Source organism: Mesocricetus auratus, unplaced genomic scaffold, assembly GCF_017639785.1.
Source record: "Mesocricetus auratus isolate SY011 unplaced genomic scaffold, BCM_Maur_2.0 Super-Scaffold_100009, whole genome shotgun sequence".
Classification (NCBI taxonomy): domain Eukaryota; kingdom Metazoa; phylum Chordata; class Mammalia; order Rodentia; family Cricetidae; genus Mesocricetus; species Mesocricetus auratus.
Window position 1 is genome coordinate 75292133 of NW_024429193.1, and position 22586 is coordinate 75314718.

The 22586-nt window shown below is 42.9% G+C and overlaps 1 protein-coding gene across 9 annotated transcripts in view; it reads left to right on the forward strand.

Moving 5' to 3' along the window:
* Tmem144 (transmembrane protein 144) overlaps positions 1–22586 on the forward strand; it is a 48189-nt gene that overhangs the window by 22404 nt on the left and 3199 nt on the right. For 3 of the 9 annotated variants that reach the window (XM_040752615.1, XM_040752613.1, XM_040752614.1), the window contains exons 6-12: positions 1521–1602; positions 3614–3690; positions 5673–5791; positions 7870–7989; positions 8763–8860; positions 17012–17079; positions 20555–21014. In XM_040752615.1, coding sequence (XP_040608549.1) covers positions 1521–1602; positions 3614–3690; positions 5673–5791; positions 7870–7989; positions 8763–8860; positions 17012–17079; positions 20555–20744 — 754 coding nt within the window. In that variant the 3' untranslated portion in view covers positions 20745–21014. Of the gene's footprint in view, positions 1–1520; positions 1603–3613; positions 3691–5672; positions 5792–7869; positions 7990–8736; positions 8861–17011; positions 17080–20554; positions 21015–22586 lie in introns of those variants that run through there. The other 6 variants (XR_005879512.1, XR_005879514.1, XM_005076144.4 and 3 more) reach the window with 6 other exon arrangements.

Below are 22586 nucleotides of genomic sequence, written 5' to 3' on the forward strand. Positions count from 1 at the left end.
AATTTAACAGCTTTTTGGTTCATTTTGAAGGGCATTGATTGAATGACTTTAGAGATCTTGGTAATGTGAAGAAATGAAATATAGTTCCATTGGTTACAGATGTGGCTATGGTCTCTCTCTCTCCCTCTCTGTGTGTGTGTGTGTGTGTGTGTGTGTGTGTGGCTCTTGTCACCTCTCTCTAGGGTGCTGTACACTCCCCCACCCAACCTCAGTCACAAGTCTGGCCCATGCCGTGACGAGCCCTCAGACTGTGAAATCTAGGGGTAATCCATGGGGACCACTCTGGGAGGGCTTTGCCTTCAGCTCTTCTTTCACTGGCCAGGAAGAGGAGATTATGGGTTGTGTGTGCGCCTGGAAACGTTTTAAAAGGAAGAGTCGGGATGTGACACATAGGAAGGGAAGACTACAGCTTCAGTCAGTCAGAGAGTTCTCCAGGGAAGAGCACACCAGTTGCTTATCCAATACCAAATGTCAGCCCTAAAAATGTCCATACAAGGAGCACTGCGCAGACTGAGTGGGTTGCTTACGTGCATTTTGATGTCTTAATCAGCACGTGCTGCTCACTGCTCTGAACCCAGATACACTCTGACAGATTTCTATCTTAATTTTTAACACGAAAATGCATTAAAAGGCATTTTTAAATGGATATCCAGCATATTTCAAAGTTGTCCGTTTTCTTAATATCTCAATGCATTGCATAGTTCATCCAAAAGTAAGTAAGGCATTTGCTATAGAGATGTTGGTCATGGGCAGACAGTGCTTTAAGAGTGGTGGAAAAACCAGACTTAGGCATAGGTGTTCTTATCTCTTAAAGTTACACCCTGGAGTTCTTTCTATATCATAGCTTTGAAGCCATCCTGACTATAGCCATGTAGTATCCCATCATTTGGCTTTCTGTATGACATCACTGAGTGTTGTTTCTCCTGAGTTGGAGAACTACAGCTATTACCAATGAGGGGAAAAGTAAAATACTTACGGTTTAGACAGTATCAGTCTTCTAGTTTTTCCTCCAGAAAAAGCACACTTCACCACAAATGTCACTGTCATGTAGAAATGGCCATCCCTTACAGTTGTCCAACTGTGGATATTGTTAAATTTTTTGGACTTTATTGTTATAATCGATGATGAATACATCAGGGTTTTGTTCATTTTTATTTTCACATAGTGTTATATCAAAGTCAAGCTAGAATCATAAAAAAAGATGAGACCATTGACTAAAACAGGGAAATCAGGGCAAAGGTCAAACTTAGGGGAAGGTTCATGTGTTTGTTCTTTATCCTGCTAAATAAAGGACATCAAAGAAAATGGGGCTCTGAAGAGACAGCAGGGCCCTCAACAGGGTGTGTGTGGAAGTAATTCTATTATCAGAACCCAATTTAAGTTTTGTTTTCTCTTAAAAATAAGGCAGATTGATGCAAGTGTGTGTGTGTGTGTGTGTGTGTGCGCGCACACGCGCACACACACACACACACACACATGTGCTATGCTATGAAATCTCACCGGAATGTATTTTCCTGCAGTGCTATCACATTTTTGTTCATCAAAAGTGAAATTGAGACTAATGCATGCAGTATGGACCACACACCGCTGATGACAGAACCGGTGAGTATTGTGTGGGAACAACTGGATTTGAAACCTAAGACTGAGATGTGTCTTCATTCCTGTTGCTATTGCTAGGAAGTGACGGGGAGACCACAGCATCTCTCATAAGGGAAAACATTTAACTGGGGCTGCCTTACAGCTCAGAGACTTAGTCTGTTATCACGGTGAGAAGCATAGCAGCCCACAGGCAGACATGGTGCAAGAAAGGGAGCCAGAAGTTCTACATCCAGATCCGCAGGCAGCAGGAAGAGAGGGCGGGGGAGAGAGGGAGGGAGAGACTGGGACTAACCTGAGCTTCTGAAACCTCGGAGCCCAGTCCCAGTGACACACTTCCCCCAACAAGGCCACACTACCTAAAAATTCCACTCCCTATGAGCCTTTGGGGGGCCATTTTCATTCAAACTACCACGGGATGTAAGGACAAAACAAAACTCTGACATACGCGTAAGAATGCGTTATTTTCCATCCCTCATCCTATAAATATAGTTCAGCATATTTATCAGAAGTGGGTCAGGTTTCCATGGCGACACTTCTTCCTAAGCACGAGACGGACTTTTTTGACAATAGATCCCCACATACGAATGCAGCTTTTTCACTGATGATACATTCGGGTTTTGTACAGCCCTGCAGAGAGATGGGAGAGTCACTTGGGAAAAGAAGGCAGGAGGCTGAGGCGTAGACAGAAGGAAGGGATGGGCAGAGGGAGCTAATGACAGTCGGTGAGATCGTGTGCCGGTAGGAAACGGACTTGATTTTCTTTCCATTTATGGTTTTATTTATCATGTTTTGCTTAATGACAATAACAGAAAATATGCAAGGGGGCAGTTTTGACCGTGAGGAATATGAGTTGATATGAAATAGCCAACCAGTGCTGAACAGGGCCAACATTAAGAGACGTGGCACGGCCCAGGTGTCCGGGGTCCCACTGTAAAGTTTGCTTGAGGGGCCAGCTCCCGTTGCCCGGAACCTTCAGTTTCGGCCATCCCCTCCATCTACTCGGCTTCCTGGCTGCTTGCCACCTTCTGAGCCCTCCCTGGCAGCTTCGTCTCCTTGCCCTTACCCCTTCCTCCTGTCCCCTTGCCTTCTTCCCCTATGCAAACCTCCATCGTACAAGATGGCTGGTACCTTCATTAAACTGACCGGAAAAAGAAAGAGATGGGATGTTAATTCCTGGGCATTCATAAGCACTGTTTGCTTCAAGAAAAAAGATGAGTTGGCCCCAAAAGGATGCTCTTGTGTTCCTCACCTGATCCAGGGATCTAGATGCCTCCCAGCTAACCACCCTTTGAACAAAGGAACAAAGTGTATAAACAAAATTAACACAACTTGAAAAGAGACACACCGTAGGCCTACTAGATCTTCTAGGCAGGGTCAAGGGGTACAAACAACCAAGATTAAAGAGAGGCAAGCGTCAGGATGGATAAGGATGCAGGCACAAGCCTGAGACCCACAACACCAACTGAGGATACCCTGACTCAGCGGGGACAGTGAACTCAAATCTAGCTCCTATGGACACCAAGGATACGCCAGCCGGAAGGCACAGAAGATTACAGTTAATAATAGAAATGGAAAAAATTTTCTTCAAACCCGTTCACAGGTTTTCCTCAACTTAAGTATTACTCTAAACTGGAAATGTGCCTAGAGATATTTTAATTCAGTGAAACAAAACATTAAAATAATGTTATTGGGTGAAGAAGAGACATAAAAACGCATACTGCACTCCACTGTAGAAAGTCTGAGCTCTTATTGGTTCTAATTTCTTTACAGTCTATTAAAATGCACTAAAGACCATGAGAGCTAAGTTTATCAAATACCTACACATAAATTTGTGAAGAATAAAGTGGGAAACTGGAGGGCCAGAGTCAGAAGAGCCGCTCAGCACTCCCAGAGCCCCTAGGTGACTTGTTTAAGGCGCGTTTGGGAGGGGAGAAAAGCCTGGCCATCCTTTGGTGGCACTGAACCTGTATGCTGAAGGCCCTTGAATGCGAGTGTTTCTTCTGACCCCCCACAGGTGATCAACACAACGGAAGACCTCTGCACTGCTTCCTCCTGGGTGGACAAGCTTTCTACCAAGTACCACCGCACTGTGTAAGGCGAGAGGGCTTCTCATTCTCTTGCTGTGTGTATGTCTGGCTGAAACAGGACCCAGAGGAATGTGTTTACGGGAGTTTTTATTTATTTACTTATTTTGTGTTTTATTTGTTCATCTGATCCCAGGAAGAAAATGATGACAAAAAACTCATTTCCACCTCCTGTGGATCGGGGCAGGGATTGCTCTTTCCATACCTCTGAGTTTTAGGTATAGAAGTTGGTTATTTAGCTTAGATGCCTCAAGGAATACCAAATGCTGTAGTATATCTGACAGGTTAACCAGTGACAAAGGCAACCTTATTTTGTGTTTGCTTGTTTTTTATTTTAGAACCTTATTTACATATCTATCCCCCATTCCCTCGCCCTCCCATGCTTCCCAGCAACCCCGCAACCCCCAACCCACCCCCACCCACTCGCCAGGGATAGTGAGACCCTCCACGGGAGATCGTCATAGTCCATCACATCATTTGGGGGAGGGCCCAGGCCCTCCTTTCGTGTCTGGGCTGCAATAGTATCCCTCCATTGGGAATGGGCTCCTAAAGTCCATTTGTGACCGAATAATAAACCTTGGCTGTTTGAAGTTTGTGGAGCCGGGACCATGAAGTGGTGACACACTTTGTCTTGTGCATGCTAGTCAAACACTATCACTGAGCTGTACCATCCCAATCTAAAGGCATCAGATATGTTGTCTTCACAGTGGGAAAGAAGCCATGGAGTACATGTTGGACAAAATTAAATGAAGGATGAGGGAAAACTAATCAAGCTGTGAAGGAAAAGGCATATTACCATTTTTGCATTCAGAATGAAACTGTTTCCTAAAAATATGTATTTTTTTAATTTTTCATAATTTTTTCTCACAAAGAGTGTCTCCCACTAAGGGAATGTTTGTGAAGGGAAAGAGTTTCAGTGCTGAGGTTATAGTTCAAAGGTTGTACCATAAAGTGCTCACCTAGGCTGTGAGAGGCCCAGGGATCCAGCCCAAGCGCCACCTAAAAAGAAATTCTCACTATTCTTTACCTAGTTACGTGTTTGGTCCACTCAGAGCCAAGATGTCTTGTCGTCATTCAAGTTTGGGATCTGCATTGTATGTGGGATATATTGCCAACACGTACAGAGAGTTCTGGACTCTCACGTCCTTTAAATGTCCTTAAATAAAAACACTACAAGTGACAATGAATTTGTGTTTAGGCTTAGGGGATTTTTTGTTTATTTACTTTGTTTTTCATTTTTGAAACAGTATCTTTCTATGCATTCCGAACTTGCTTCAAGCTTGCAATGTTTCTCTTTCCGAGATTACAGGGGGACCACCATGCATTGAAGGCAGGGGTCTTGCTAAAACTGCTTCCCTCTTTTAAGTCATTATTTGTATGAAGATAGAGTGACTGTCCTAAAATTGCCATCTTCTCCCTGACTTCCACATCTCTGCAAATGCCCACGCCCATTTCAAGCATCCAGTGCTCAAGACCAAGGAGTTAGAGTTGTTTGAAATGAGACATTTTTTATTCTCAGAACAGAATTTTTTAACCTAAATTATTCAGATTCTCAGGCTCAATTAGCACTTCAACCGAAACAAAAATTCATTGTCCTTAGTCTGTCATGGTTCCATGATGGATCCTGGAGTACGCTTTTGAGAGAAACTTGAGGACCACAATGTCCACCCACAAATACCTCATACATTAGTTTATTTGGAGGGCAAATGACCCAAGGATAGCAATCCTCTCAGCTCGTGAGTAATTACCACTTGTAGTATAGATTTCTTACTCCCTCTGCCTGCCATGTCCTTCCACCATGACACAGTAAACTAAGTGTACATTCTGTTTTCATGACTCTCCTAGTCACAGGCCTCAAGACAGAGGGGCAGCTTCTACGAAAGTTCTTAAAATCTGTATATTGAAGAAAGCCTTACTTGTGGTTCTGTTTGTATGTTGAAAACACTTCCTCTGGCCAGGATTCACAGGGATTTCTTTTTGTTTCTTAAGGGGCTGCAGCCTTGCAGTGATATCTGGAATACTCTATGGATCTACATTTGTGCCAATCATTTACATTAAGGACCACAGCAGGAGAAACGAGAGCATATACGCGGGCGCTAGTCAGTATGGTGAGTGAAGCCCATTCACTGATGCTCCATCATTAACAGAAAAGGCGTCATGGCCGCATCCGTGCCGCTGTGTGCATATGTCTTTCCTTTTGTAAGTGGTGGAACAGAAGGCACCAGGAGTAAAAGTGACGATGGCCTTTAGAATATTGGGATCTGTAGCATACAAATGAAACCAGCTACAGTCAGGATTCATTTCCCCTGCTGGGATCTCAGCACAGGGACCCCAGCTTTCCACTAGGATTCGGAGACTATGAAGAGTCCTTTATGTCCAATGACCTGTGGGAGGAAATGTACTCTATGATTTTCAAAAGCTAGAGTCGTACACAGTTCTTAAACCAAGTAAATGTCAAGCACAAGCCTATTCAGTCAGGGGATACTATTCTTCAAGCACAAAGTGGTCCATTGAAAGGGTCAACATAATGCCTGCAGTTCTAAAATTAGTATCTCAGGATCCGCATTCTGCACAACAGCCCTGGGAAAGCTGGAAGGGAGATAAAGGAGGATCTACTGCAGGCAGGGGTCTCGTGACTCCATGGAAACAAGACATACTCAAGGAAGCAGGAAAATAGAGTTCTGGGTTAGGTGACAGGGGAAAGCAATGTGACTTTTAACCAGATAAGGGAGACATTTGAAACAGAACTCCTAAGAAGCAGATGAGGCAGGAAAGCCACAAGCTCTAGGCCATTTTAGTCCCCGCAGGGAGAACTTGAGTTATTGCTGAGGATTGAACTTGACTGCTAATCTTGAGTCTGTCAGAGCCCGTTTCCTACTCTTCTGTACTTTGGCCCATGTGGGGTACCCTCTATTGATCTCTTTTATTCAAAGTTTTACATATTTTTTAGATTTATGTTTGTTTTCTTTTTAAAAGATAATAACTAAAATAAAACTTAATCACAGGAAGGAGAAAAGAACAAGACAGAAGGAACAAACAGAGCTAAAGTGAGTTTGACATCATTGTAGAACACTTGTATACTTGCTTGTAACAAGCATGAATTTGGCTCTTGGAATTCTCTTAGCCACAGGGGAAATCAGTTCGGCCCCAGAAGTCAGTGAAGACAGATTAAGAACAATTGACTGTTCAGGAATAAAGCCCCTCCTGGTCCCGGGATATAATGAACAATGTCCTCAACTGTCTGTCTATATAAATAGACAATGAGTTTTTAGGGATTGTTCCCACAACTCTGGCTGTATAGATGCAGTCTCACAGGGACACTCTTTATACCAGTTTGTGAAAAAGTCATCCTCAGTGGGCATTACTGTATTTTGTTTAATGGCACACATGTATCTTGTGCTCCATGGTAAGGACTTTTGCAGATACTAATGGATAGCTCTACCTCCTTCCATGGATACATAGATGGATTTCTATGATCTACAATTTGATTTCAGGTTTAGAAGAAGAGAGACACGTGCAGTTCAGGTTTTCATGCAAAACCACCACTCATCCTTGTCAAAACTATAGATTATAGAAGCATTAACTCCAAGATAGATGTCCTAGCCACGCTCCCACAGGGCACCCATCTGCTCAGGCTGTCGGCAATATTAGGCTTTCCCAAGATGAGCCACCATCATGTGTCATTACAATTCTCCACCATGGAACTAGTTTGTTGTAAATGGTTAGACAAAGCTGCCCTTGGAATAACTTCCAAAGCTTTATGATCTCCCGTACAGCTGCCATCGGCAACAGACCATGTAGTTTGGACACATATGAGTGCCCATTTTTATTCACAATCTCCCCTCCAGTCTACAGTCATAGAGACAGGGCTGAATGTGTATTCCTTCTTAAAAGGCAACTTCATATTATAGTTAGACAATATTCACCATTTTTTACCGTAGTTTCCAGGGCTACTATGAAAAATAGCCTAATAGATTTCACTGTAGTTAACTTTATTAATATTTCTAGATTTTAAATGTTTGTTATAATTCTATACAAACGACACATGGAGAATGAGGATAACTAAATACCATTAATGGTCCTGTACACTTAAGGTTAGTTTCTGTGAGTATGTTTTATGTTACAGAAATTAAGGTCTATTGAGGTGACTGGAATGACGTTTGCATTTTGTCATCTGTGTTTACAGATTTAGACTATGTTTTTGCATACTCCAGTGGCATCTTTCTTACAAGTACAGTCTACTTTGTGGCCTATTGTATAAGCATGAAAAATAGGCCGAAGCTGTATCCAGAGGCAGTCTTACCAGGTAAGAAAAAATATTATCTACACAAGAATCTTACTATGCTGTGAAAGTGCCAGCCTCCACTAAATGAACTTGAATAACCATTAGAAGGGGAGGAGAAGGAAGAAAGGGAGAGGAGAAGGGAAGAAGGGAGGGGGAGTGTGTTCTCTTAAGGGCTTTGGTCCAGTTCCCCATAAAATAATAAGTATTGAAAAACACCATGAAACTGTTCACAAAATGTTAATCACCAACACAGAACCTAAAACTGTCGATGGATTTTGATGTTTCCTGTGCTAAAAGATCTTCTATTGGGGTCATCCATCTTTACTATACTTTTTTCTACCATTTCAAGATTTATACAACAACTCAGAGCCCACTGCCTCTAAAAGCATCAACAGATAAAAGCATGTAGTCACTTAGAAAAAAAATAGTTTACTGAAAAACTTAAAGGGGGTGGGGAACTAACAGAAAGTGTGTTTGGGGTTATAAATCCTCCAGTCACTGATTGTTGAGATAATAATAGATTCTCACTGAAGAGTTCAGCATAATTCAGTTTGAAACATATATCCACAAGTAAACATACGTTTACATAAAGTAAAGCATAAGTGACTTGACTATTTTTGAATATCGAATTGATAGGCAACGGTATAAAGTATTTATTAAACACCTGGCTATAGCCTTGTAAGTGATGTAGTTGGATTTTTCACTTGAAAGTCAGGACTCTATCTTCCCCCGGCTCTAATACCATTCTCTACTTCACAAACATGTCAGATCCAGTACGCTCCCTTGTGTTCCAGGCTTCCTGTCAGGGGTGCTGTGGACCATCGCCACCTGCTGCTTTTTCATAGCCAACCACTCGCTGAGCCCCGTCATCAGCTTCCCAATCATCACCGCTGTAAGTGGCCCATCTCCAGGGTTGTTTTTACAGTAAACCTGGACAAGCCGCCCCTCGCTACTCTCCTTGGTCTCGATTGCTACGGAGTGATGTTCATAACCCTTTTTTTAAGCAAGTTTGCAAATGCCTAACTAATCTTCGTAGCTCCCTGCAATTTTTCCTTTGGTCATTTTTATCCAATGTCGTCTGGGATACATTAAGACTTTCTACTCATGACTCTTTCAGTCTCGCTTGTGTAACATAACGTGAAACTAAAAGTACTTCAGATTCCGTGACATGGTGCGTTCCCGAGTCAAGGAAGTTTCCAGAGATGATGATGCCCCTACTCATGGGAAGTGCTGTCTGCTTCAGTGGGTCTTTGGGGCTTAATTATGTGAAATGTAGGTAACAGCAAAAACCAAATGCTTATTTGGCATAGCATAAGTGGTGCTACAAACAGCCCCATGTTGAAGATGAGGAAACTGAAGAACTAGCAGGAACCCTGGCTGCATCACAGAACTGGTGGAAACCAGAAACTTCAGAGAGCAGTTCCCACACCCACTCCTGTGGGTGCCCCCTTATCACCTCGCACAGTCTCCTGTCCATGGTGGTATATAAACACAGGTGTTTTCCTTAAGATATTATTGCTGTTTTAATTATGTGTACTCCTGTGTGCTGTGTGGACCTGAGCCCCTGGAGCTGGCATTACAGACAGCTGGCCAGCCATGCCACACGGGCGCTGGGAACAGAACTCAGGTGTTCTGCAAGAGCAGCGGGGCTCTTAGCTGTTGAGTCACCCCGCTTTTACGAGCTTCTGACCAGTTTTCTCCTGATTCCCTGAGTAATCATCAGAAACACTTTTTTTTTCTAAATCATTTTAGTAGCATACATGTACAAAACTAAAAACCTTAAAAACTGAATAGTCTAAAACAGATTTCATAAAGGCTTGATATGAGCTGTGGGTTTGAAATTATATTTTGGGTGTTTATTTTTGAAACAGTGTCTTTGTAAGCCAGGCTGGCCTCAACTGTGAAATCCTCCTGCTTCAGCCTCCAAAATGCTAGAAGTCACACGATCATATGTCACAAAGCCTGGCTCATACAGTGTGCTATTGATGGTTCTGAATTGATCAGATAACACCTATACACAGCGAAATTAAAATAATCTAAATTATTTTCCTCATTTAAAGTGAAACTGTGTGTTGGCCCAAAAAGAAAAGGTCTAACTGTGCTAGTCTCAAATTCTTTTGTTAGATCCAAAGTCTTGTAAAAGGCAAACGGAGAGGGAGAAGCAAGACCCACATATCCCTGCTCAGGATTTCCCCTCTCTCTGTTCCCTTTCTTCCCCAGCAATTCTAAAACCAAATCAACTCATCCACAAGGCTTGGTTTCCTTACCATCACTGTAATTACCTACATTTTTTCACTGTCAAATAATTTATTCTGTTAATTTACTGCAGCTATTTCATAACTTTTCAGTGTTTAAAACAATAACCAGTCAATTGCTTTGTTAATTTGCTTTAAAAATACCCAAAATTTGGTAAATGCATATGTCTTACTGTTTCTACTGCTTAATTGCCTATATATACATAAATATATACATAATTTTTTAATTTAAATTAGAAACAAGGATGCTTCACAAGTCAGTTCCAGGTCCCTCTCCGTTTCCCTCCCCTCCTCCCGTGCCCTCCCACCAACCCCCCCAATATCCCCTCATTTCCCCAGAGAGGGTGAGGCCCTCCATGGGGGTGTCCATAGTCTGTCATTTCATCCAGGGCAGGGCCTAGACCCTCCCCCAAGAGTTCAGGGTGAGAGTGCATCTCCCATTGTTGGACGGGAGTCCAAAGTCCGTGTGTATACCTGGGATGAGTACTGATCTACTGCCCAAGCCTCAATAGATTACCTAGGCCACCTCACTGACACCCACATTCAGGGGGTCTTGATCAGTCCCATGCTGGATTCCCAGGCAACAGTCTGGGATTTAAGAGCTAACCCTTGTCAGGTCAGCTGTTTCTGGGGTTAAACCAGCCCAGTCTTAATCCTTTGGTCATCAGTACTCCCTCTCTGTTACTGGATTTCTTGAGTTCAGCTCAGTGCTTAGCCGTGGGAGTCTGCCTCTTCTTCCATCAGCCACTTAATGAAGGTTCTGTTTCCCAAACTCTCTGGCCATGGGATTGTAGGCTGGCACTCCCCAGATCTATGTCTAAAATCCATATATGAGAGAGTATATGCCATGTTTCTCTTCTTGTGACTGGATTACCTCACTCAGGATGGTTCCTTCTAGTGCCATCCATTTGCCTGCAAATTTCAGGATTCCATTGGTTTTTTTTTTCTGCTGAATAGTACTCCATTGTGTAAATGTACCACATTTTCTCTATCCACTCTTCGGTTGAGGGGCATCTAGGTTGCTTCCAAGTTCTAGCTATTACAAACAATGCTGCTATGAACATAGTGGAACAGACATCCTTGTTGTATGAATGGGCATCTTTGGATACATGCCTAAGAGTGGAGTTGCTGGGTCTTGTGGTAGGATTATTCCCATTTTTCTGAGAAATCTCCATACTGATTTCCAAAGTGGCTGTACAAGTTGGCACTCCCACCAGCAGTGGAGGAGTGTTCCCATTTTCCTCATCCTCTCCCACAAAAATTGTCGTTGGTGTTTTTTATTTTAGCCATTCTGATAGGAGTGAGATGGTATCTCAGGGTTGTTTTGATTTGCATTTCCCAGATGGCTAAGAATGTTGAGCACTTTCTCAAGTGCCTCTCAGCCATTTTAGACTCCTCTATTGTAATTCTCTAGTTCTGTAGCCCACTTTTTAATTGGATCCTTTGGTGTTTTGGAGACTTGCTTCTTGAGTTCTTTGTAAATTTTTGAATTTTGTGGAGTACAGATTTTCAAAGTATGACCTGATGATTCTCTGAATTTCCTCAGAGTCCGTTGTTATGTCCCCCTTTTCATTTCTGATTTTGTTAATTTGCATGTTCACACTCTGCTGTTTGGTAAGTTTGGACAAAGGTTTATCTATCTTGTTGATTTTCTCAAAGAACGAACTCTTCGTTGCATTGATTCTTTGTATTGTTTTCCTAGTTTCTACTGGTGTCTACTCCTCCTGGGGGAGTTTGCATCTTTGTGTTCTAGAGCTTTCAACTGTGCTGTTAATTCTCTAGTATAACTATTCTCCCGTTTCTTCATGTGGGCACTTAGTGCTATGAACTTCTCCCATAGCACTGCTTTCCAAGTGTCCCATAGGTTTGGGTATGTTGTGTCTTCATTCTCATTGAATTATAGGAAGTCTTTAATTTCTTTTTTTATTTCTTCTTTGACCCAGGAATGGTGCAGGTATGCATTATTCAATTTCCATGAGTTTTTATGGTTTCTGCAATTTGTGTTGTTGAATTCTAATTTTAACGCATGGTGGTCTGATAAGATGCATGGAGTTATGTGTGAAATCCCTAGTTATAGGTGTATTGATGGGCTCAAGTTCGGTACTTTTCTCTTCTAGGTAATAAAACTGTGAACTAAGCAGCAGCTCCAGCCCTGACACTTGTGAAAGTTTGTGAATATTTCCATATTTCCTGGCACTTTTTGCACCTTCAGAGTTTACAGAATAAACTCTTGTCCTTCAGGTCACACTGACACGAGTGAAGTCACAAAGCTGCATTATGCTCAGTGTCATATCTTATTTGGCTCTTGGATGCTACTTAGCAAGACTCCTGTCCAAATGGCAGGCAATGGTGAGCAAGGCAATTAGGGAGATTGGTTTAGCATGCATGGTTTCATTTTCTGCTTCCTACGGTGGGAGATGAAGGGACCAAGATAACCAAATTTGACTTAGTCAAATTTAGACATCAATTTTTTCAGATTGTTTTTGTGTTATAACAGCACTTACGATAAATTTAAACTTCATTATTTTTTAAAATAACTATTTCAGAAGACTTTTACAGGTGTGTGAAATCTCCTTGTCTTTTCTCAGTCTCTTTATCCTTTCTACGTTAGTTTATTGTCTAAAAAGATTTTTAAAATGCATCAACTTTTCAAATAATATCTTTTTTGAGCCTTTTTGTGTATTTGGTGTTCTGTTACATCAATTTGTTCATTAGTTTTAGGTTGGTTCAATTCATTGCTGTTATTTTAATGTCATATATTAAAATGCCACCAAATAATAACCTTGAAAAAAAAGATGCATGGAGTTATTCCAATTTTTTTGTACCTGCTGAGGTTTGATATGTTGCCAAGTATGTGGTTGATTTTTGAGAAGGTTCCATGTGGTGGTGAGAAGAAGGTATATTCTTTTTTATGTGGATGTAATGTTCTATAGATGTCTGTTAGTCCCAATTGGGTCATAGCTTCTATTAGACCCTTTGCTTCTTTGTTGAGTTTCTGTCTGGTATTCCTGTCTAGTGGTATGAGTGGGGTGTTGAAGTCTCCCACTATAAGTGTGTGGGGCTTTATATGTGATTTAAGTTTTAATAATGTTTCTTTTATGAACATGGATGCCTTTGCATTTGGGTCATATATGTTCAGGATAGACACTTCATCTTGGTGGATTTCACCTGTGATGAGTATGTAATGACCTCCTTCATCTCTTTTGATTGATTTTATTTTAAAGTCTAATTTGTTAGATATTAGGATTGCTACCCCTGTTTTTTTCTTGGGTCCATTTGATTGGAAAATCTTTTCCCAACCTTTAACTCTCAGGTAATGTCTGTCTTTGAGGGTGAGGTGTGTTTCTTGTATGCAGCAGAAGGATGGATTTTGTCTTTGAATCCATTCTGTTAGCCTGTATCTTTTTATGGGTGAGTTAAGGCCATTAATATTGAGGGATATTAATGACCATTGATTGCTCATTCTTCTTTGATTTGGAATGGTTGTGGGTGGTGGAATTATGTGTGGAATTCCACCGCTTCTTTTGGCTGTTGGTAAAGTGGGATTATCTAATGCCTATCTTTTTCTGGTTGTAGTTAACTTCCTTGGGTTGGAGTTTTTGTTCCAGAACTTTCTGTAGGGCTGGGTTAGTGGGTATTGCTTGAATCTAGTTTTGTCATGGAATATCTTGTTTTCTCCATCTATAGTGACTGAGAGCTTTGCCAGGTATAGTAGTCTGGGTTGACATCCGTGGTCTCTTAGTGTTGGTAGAATATCTATCCAGGACCTTCTAGCTTTGAGAGTTTCCATGGAGAAGTCAGGTGTAATTCTGATAGGTTTGCCTTTATATGTTACTTGGGCTTTTTCCTTAGCTGCTCTTAATATTCTTTCTTTATTCTGTGTATTTAGGGTCTTGATATTATGTGACAAGGGGACTTTTTTTTTTTTTTTTTTTGGTCCACTCTGTTTGGTGTTCTGTAAGCTTCTTGTACCTTCATTGGCATGTCTTTCTTTAGTCTGGGAAAGTTTTCTCCTATGATTTTGTTGAATATGTTTTCTGCCCCTTTGAGGTGGTTTTCTTCACCTTCTTCTATACCTATTATTCTTAGGTTTGGTCTTTTCATGGTGTCCCATATTTCCTGGATGTTTTGTGTTAGGGATTTGTTGGACTTAAGATTTTCTTTGGTTGATGAATCCATTTCTCCTAGTGTATCTTCAACACCTGAGATTCTCACTTCCATCTCTTGTATTCTGTTGGTAATGCTTGCATCTTTAGTACCTGACTGTTTGCCCAGCTTTTCTATTTCCAGCCTTTCTTCAGATTGTGATTTTTTTTTATTGTGTCTATTTCAGTTTTCAACCCTTGCACTGTTTGAATTGTTTCTTGCAATTTTCAGTTTATCTTTTCGTCCATTTGTTGAATTTTATGAATTTTTTGGTTTGTTCTTTCTTCCATTTCTTGCTTTTTTGGGGGTTGCTTTTTCTTCCATTTCTTGCATTTTTTGGTTTGTTTTTTTTTCTTCCATTTCTTTGAGGGATTTTCCTATATCCTCTTTTAGGGCCTCTATCATTTTCATGAAGTTGTTTTTAAGGTCATTCTCTTCTGCTTCATTTGCATTGGAATGTTGGAATCTTACTGGTGTGGAGTCTCTAGAATCTGGTGGTGTCATATTTGTTTTTCTGTTGCTGAGTGTGTTTTTGTATTGTCTCTTTCCTATCTCTTCTTCTAGTGGGTGCAGAAAGAGCCCCTTACTGGTCTGGTGGTTAGGGGACCAGAGTTCCCTTTTGGTGGGTGCTAGCAAGTCCAATACTCTGGTAGTCCTTCTATTCCTCATCCTAGTTCTGGTCCTGTGGGTGGAGAAGAAGACCAGGAATCTGGGGTGCTTAGCCTCCCACCTGGTCCTCTGACCCCTTTGGTGGAAGAGAAGACTTGGGATCTGGGGTGCATGGCTCCTGCCTGGATGGGAAGCTCTGTGGCAGTTTCCAGGGAATCCCCAGGCACTGGAATGCAGGCCTGGATGCAGGGCCTGTTTTACCTGGTCCTGCCGGACCAGCTGGTCCCCTGGTCTAATTACCTACATTTTATTGAGTGCCTTTGTACCAAGTATCATGCTCAGCACTTTAGGTTGGCTCCTCAACACAGCACCAAACCTGCCTTCTCTTTCAAAGCCTGGTTTAGCTGTGATGTGATTTATTCTACACCAGGAAACACGCCGTTGAAACGCACCAAGAAGCTGCACTTGCTGGGCAACGCTCTTTCTCTTTGTCTCACCTTGGCCTGGGGTGTACATTACTGTAGCACGGTATGGCCTCCTAAAACTATTTGTCCTCACAGCAATGTTCAGAACATGGCTAAAGGGACCGTCGGAAAATCACCAGGTGGGAAGCGAGGGAGGCCCGTAGCACCTGTGGTCCTCGATTTTTCTGGAGGGAAATGCATCTTCAGAATGAAGAGGATAAAGATAGATTCCCGAGTAACTAGTGAGACGTTGGCATTGACTGTCTGTCATTCCCCGTCTGTTTCCTCCCGCCCCTTCAAGGTGTGGGCTGTGCGTTTGATTTGGACTCTGAGGATGCGCACTTTACATTACTGATGTAAGGCAGTTCCTTTGACCTATTTCTCTGGCCCCTTTGATGCTGACTTCACAGAGCAAAGGGTTTTTGTTATTGTTGTTGTTGTTGTTTTTACTGCTTCCCGCACACACTAGAAACAGGGGCAGCAAACTTGGTTGGGCCAGCCCTGTAGACTGTTGGAGTAGTCCTGGGAGAGAGAACACTGTGGGATTGTTTATTGAAGCTCTTCCAGAGTCCCTGCAGGGCTTGAAGAGGAGTCATTAAAATTCTGGTCTCATATTTCTTTTTCATCAAGATCACAGCTAAGTCAACTCCACAGTTTTCCTTGCCGGTGAAAACCATGAACAGATCTCAGCAGCTTCACATTTTCCAATTAGAGGCTTTTCTCTTGTTGCTTCTCGTCTCCTAGTCTCTGTACTTTTTTTTCTTTCTTGTCCTTGCCTCCAGTAACTTCTGTGCTTGCCTACACGGTTTTATTTTCCGTTCGTGTGTGTCTAGTGTTAGACAAAGTCAGTTGGTCTGCATGGGGACCTAGTATTACCATCTTTACATTGTCTAATGAGGCAAAGATGCCCCTGCCGAAGTTAGGAGATCGGATCTTGTACTTAATGGTGAGAAAATTTAAGGTGTGTGTATACACTTTATTTTATCAATCCCTTTATATGTGCTTAATAAGTAAGTCAGGAGAAAAGCAAGCTATTGGCTTATTTTAAAGAGAGGGAGATTTGTTTATTTTTTGTTGTTTGTTTAGGGTTTTGGTTTTCTGTTGGGGGAATTTGTTTGTTTTTTTATTATTATTTAGTTTTAAACCCAGAATTGCCCACAGATGAGGGAGGCACTGTACCACTGAGCTGTAGCCCCTCCCCATTTCAAATTGTACTCAATTTTTTTAGGACAGTTTTTCTAAATTAGCCAGGCTGGCTTTGAACTCAGTCTTTAGCCCTGGCTGGCCTTCAATTTTCAATCTCCTGCCATAGTTTCCTGAGTATCCAGGAATACACTCTTGCACCACTAGGCCTGGCTAAAATAGTTTATCATAAACTTATCACATGAAAGAAAAGACAGAAAATGTTATTGTGTCATTAAAACAATAGCAGTCATGACCATGAAGACAAAAAAACATCTTATGTAATGGTATTGCCTTGATTTTTCACCTGATCATATTTTACATTGCCTGTAGCTTACTGCATTTTTCTAGGGCATGGTTATATGAAAATATCTAATAAAATTAAAGTTCTTTTATTTAAGGGCCCTGGACTTATCGCTGCGCTGTGGGGTGTCTTCATTTTCAAGGAAATACAGGTAAGGATAAAGAAATGATTGCCATCCCCAGCTGTCCTTCTCCTCTAGGAAACTGAGAAGTTTGCGTAGATTGTTAGATCAATGGGGAAATAGACCCACTGAGGGCATCGTTCTGCTGGGGCTTAGCAAAGAGCTCCAATAGTTGGGCATACAGCACTAATAACTGAAGGGTCATCAACTTACAGCATCCTTTCTCATTCACCAGGTACATCTGGAGAGCCTTTGAATGTATCCATTCTCTAGACACAGTTACTGAGTGCCTATTCTGAGCTAGTCCCAGTAGCTAGGTTAAGGTTGAAGGTTTCTAAAAACTAAGATGAAGATGTTAGAAGACCTGAAGTGCTAGTGTGGGACTCACATACGTGGGAGTGTGTGTGTACAGAAGCTGACCCCATCGGGCAGCTCTGGGGTGCTGCACTTCACCAGTAGAGAATTAGATGCAGTCTTCAGTGCTTAGACTCCCAGAAAGCCAGACAACTTGCCTTGCCTAGACCAAACTTAGAAAGCTCTGATCAAAGACAAAGTAATATACTCTGGCCTGATTCTTCATTAAATTGCAGAAAGAGTATGCATAATGTTGGTCTTTGAATTACATGTTAAGGGTCATTACTCTTTTTTAGAAACAGATTTTATTTACTTTTTTATTATTTATGTGCATATGTCACTGTGTGTGTGCATGCGCGCGCGCGTGTGTGTGTGTGTGTGTGTGTGTGTGTGTGTGTGTGTGTGTGTGTATGCGAGCGTGCATGCAGTTGTCTGCAGAGGCCAGAAGAGAGTGCTGGAGACCCTAGAGCTAGAGTTAAGGCAGTTGTAAGCTGCCCCGCATTGGTGCTGGAAACTGAACTCAGGTCCTGGAAGAGCAGCAAGGCCTCTTCACCACTGAGCCATCCCCAAGTGTGCTTAGTCTTGATACGAGCTATGAGTTTGGAAGCACAGCTATCTTAGCAGGATCCGCACCTCTCCGTCCTGGGTAGTGTTTCTGCTGTGTCTGGGTTTGCTGCGCAAACTTACCTCTGCTCTCTGAGTTGTCAGAACTGAAGCCCAGTCAGTACCCCTAAGGAAGTGTCAGGAAAAGACGGCAAGGGAGGCCAGGAAAACTTCCTTTGCAGAGGGCCCTGCTGTGTGCTTAGGAGAGCCAGTCTCACTGTAAACTGGCCCTCTTCGGCGGGTCTGTGATGCATGGCGCGACCCCGCTAGGGCACTCCTTCCTAGTCTTCCCTCAAAATAGACTTGGCCAAGGGGCAGCAAACAAGGAACCCTTTCCCCCGCTTTGCATCTTTCCAAGCTCAAACAGGTCTCCCCTGTGGGATCCACTGCGGCGGTCCACAGGTTTTCATGCATGCTCTGTTGATCTCTTAGCCAGGCATTCCTGGGGAGGTGCTCCGAAATGCAGCTCTCAGCTCTGAGGAGCACCCCTGAGCAGTGCCCAGCCTTCACAAACTCACTCTCCAACAAAAAGTCAGCCGATGCTCTCCAGAGACACAGCATCCCAATTCCCATCTTCCTCTAAGTTTGTGCCCTCACCTAAGTAATTCTAGGTCATATGCCTGGCCACACCCAATAACCAGCATTATGATGAGAGGAAGGTCACCTGCACTTTCCCTGCAGATGTGAAGCAGGCTTGGTCCCTACATCCCTATCTCCCCCACCCCCGTGGTCCTCTCAGAATCCCTGAGTGTCCACGACCCGACTACAATTAAGTCACTGCCACCCCTTTTCTTGCTGTCTTTTTTATTCTGTGTCTTTTACATCGTGTATCTTGATCCCATTCATTTCCCTGCCCCTTCCCATCTGCCCTCTGCCCCTGCAGCCCCCAAAAATAAAACAAAATTTAAGAGACGAAAGGGATAAAAGGGGGTAAAAATTAAAAATCTCATCTTGGGAGCTGCAGCGTGACACAGCGAGTCTTGCAGGAACCCCTTTGTTCATGTATCTTTACTTGGACGTGTTCATTGCTAAGAGTCGTTGGTCTGGTTCGAGACCTCTGGTTATACTACACTGTGGATGTTGGGATCACATGATCATGCCTTCTAAGGACCCAGAGTAGCATTCTATGATTTCCCTATTAGGTGATCTAAAACTTGGTGAGGGAAACTAGTAGCCACGTGCTTAACTTGAAGCATGAAGACCTGAGTTCGATCCCAGAATCCATACTAAAATAAAAGTCCAGGTGTGGTGGTGTACACTTCTAATCCCAGCACTGGAGAGGCAGTGAAAAGATGGTCCCTGAGACTCTCTGGCTTCCCAGCCCAGCCTAGGTGACTATGTCCACTAAGGTGGACTGTGGATCTAAAATCCATGAGACGTTATTCTGGCTTTACTCTAGAGTCTTCGGGTCTTGCCTTCGAGTGTACTGAGTCTCTCTGTACAGAGAGGTGGACACCCACTGGCCATCATTCAGAAGGGACAGCCAAGACTGGATGCTAGAAGCCATCCTATGTGAAAAACGGCTGAAGAAGCTCAGATATTGACCAGGAAAAGATACTCAAGGATGGAAGAGGTTGTTTATCGGTGTCTGAGGGTTTAATCTCAGGAGGAGACATTGAAATCTATCTATGTGTACCCCTAAAGATAGATCTTGTGGAAGTGACATATTTCTGCTTACCACAAGATCACCAAGCTGCATTGGGATGAGCCTGCCCGTCCTCCATCTTGAACATTAGCCCCGCCCCCCACATAGGAGGACAAGCTCATCTTCTCACTCCTCACATGTTTCTTTAAAGCCATCCCCTGCATCCTGTCTGTGTTCCATCATCTTTCTCAAGGACCAGGTCGTCTCCTAGCGTCCTTACATACATTCTGCCCCCTCCAATATGTTTCCCGTCCTCCAAAAAAGTGCAGGCTTTCCAAATTTGCAAGTCTAATATTTTCAGCACCTGTAGCTTCCTGTTCCTTTCATACCTTCTCATTGCCCGGAAAAGTAAGACCCAAAGCATAGTAAGGCCCACAGGCTCCCGAACTCTCCACAGGCCATTCATCCGCACCTTCATGCTCTTACCTGTCCCCGAACCTGCCTGGAAACAGCGGTGCTTCTGACCGACAACAGCCTTTGCACGCACAGTCTTCTTTCTGGGAATGCCCACTTGCCGCCGCCCCCCCCACTTTCTTGGACTAGGACACCTCAGGCTCAGTTCTGCATCAAACCAGCTCCATGCGGAATCCAGGAACACGTGCACAAACCACCTGGTGATTGCTTGTTAAACGCCCTCGCCTGTAACGTCCTTTGCCTTTCTCTCAGGGCAGGCGCTGAGGGCGTGCACACCTGACACTCGGTGGATATAATGGGGAGGGGAGGAGAAAGGGGGAGGGGAGGGGAGGAGAGGAGACAATGAGAAAGGAGCAGAGTCAAGTCAGCGTACTGGCAGCCAAGAGTAGATGGTTCACTAAAGGTCCGTGATAACCTTTTTAAAATGTACACATTGTAAATTTAAATTTAAGTCTTATTCAATGCATCCATTCTTTTCTTATTACTCAGGGTCTCCGAAACTACATACTGTTGTTTCTGGCCTTCTGTATCATCTTGTCTGGGGCCCTGTGTACGGCTTTTTCCAAAATCTAACTGTTCACAGAAAGACCAGCAGATGGCAGCAGTGGCTAGGAGAACGCCTCTCCCGCACAGGCGAATACTGTGGACTGCTAAACTGTCTCTGCCGCTCTGGGAATGATGGGTAAATGACTGTTTACCCCACAAACATGGGAATGAAGAGAGACGGCGAAAAGCCCTTCCATGAGCTGTTAACGAAGGCAGAACTTTGCTGGGTGGCTCACAGACATGCTGTGTTATTGGATCATCCTGTCTGGGGGTGCTGGTTCCATCAGTGTCTACTTGGTGTTATAATCCGGAAAATAGGATGGCGTTTGTACAGAGGAAGTTATCACCCAAATGTATAGCTTGTTAATGAACACGAGAAGAAATAAATACTTTGTTGGTTGAAGGAAGGAACTCAGACTCACCTTATGGCATTCAAGTTCAAAGATATCGAGTCCCTTTGCTAGAGAAAGTAAATGTCACGGTTGCTAACTGAATGTTTAAAAAGGTCAATTCATCACTTTCAGCCAAAACTTACTTTTATTTTAACATCAGCTCCTAGCATTGCCTTCCCTTCTTAGCTCAAAATATTTTGATAATTATTCTCGATAAAATTCATCCCCAGAGAGCAAGTCACCACCCCTTACAATATGTGTGTGTGATATAATGTATACATTCACAAGCACACATGAGTGTACACATGGTTCCATATTTGGAGAACATTCTAGAGTTGATAAAAAAAAAACAAATATTTTGGTTTATCAGGTTCAATTTAAGGGAGTACACTTGCTGGGCTTCACAGCTTTATCTTTGCCCCTAAAATACCGTTACTTAAATTCATTTTAATCGGAATTTGACCCTATTTTAGCGCATTTCCCGGAGACAAAAGAACACAGCAAATGTATTGATTTGATTCTTTAAGAAAACAGCCCTTGTGCAAGCACACTTCATTTCCGTGGTGTCTGCAGCCTTAGCATAAAAGTCATGTCTGGCTCTGGCTCTCCCCATCCCCTCCTGATATGTGCTACGTGGCTGTGCAAGAGAAACAGCAGCAGCCCACACCTGCCTGGGCTTAAACTTCATGGATGCTCTGATGAGTGATGTGGTCCTGGACCTGAGCCCTGGGCGTGGCAAGCCTCCTGTGATGGGGAGTTAATGACAGTGTGTGTCTTGAAGTCCGTTGTCCAGGGCAGTTAAATCTGTTAAGTGTGTTCACATGTATCTTGTTGCCTGACAAGCACGCTACGATTGTTTGCAATTGTTGACACATGTTAATCAAGTGGAGACAACGTTTATAGACAGGAAAAACATGTGGAACTTATCAAAGCTACTGTCCTTACTACTCTCAGCCCAATTCGTCCCGTTCTACTCATTGAATTGCTAACACAGACAATATTTGATAATAACATCTTTTACCCATTTTAGTTTTTACTTGAAATGTCACTAAATTATGTTGCTATGACAACTTCTGAATAAATGTATGTGACAGAAAACCTATTTTTCTTTAGATATATTTTAGAATTATATGGTGAGTGGCCTTTAATTGTTCTTTGTGAGATTGCCGGTGCACGTGCAGAATTTAAACAGGAAGGAAGGAAATTGCAAGTAAAAAACTGATAAAAGAAAAAAAGTGGAGGGGGGTCCTTATCCCATCACCAAGCAATGTTAGTAAAAGTATTCTGGGGGGGGGATGCTTTTCTAAACCCGTTACCAAACAATTTCCTGTTCGTGGTTATGTTACAGGGGCAGATATGAGTCCTAGGGCACTCGCTGGCACCAGCCAGGTTCCCTGTCTTTTAGAGCAGGGACGTGTGGTTGTTACAAGGGAAACCTTGTTGATAAGCAACCCTTCGGAGTGGTCTGGTGACCCAAGGCAAAGGCACAACTAGCGCTAGCCAGAGCCACAGGGCCCTTTCTAAGTGTGAGCACAGCTCCAGCTTCACGAATTGTATGCAGCCTCGTGAGGAAGGGCTTCCAG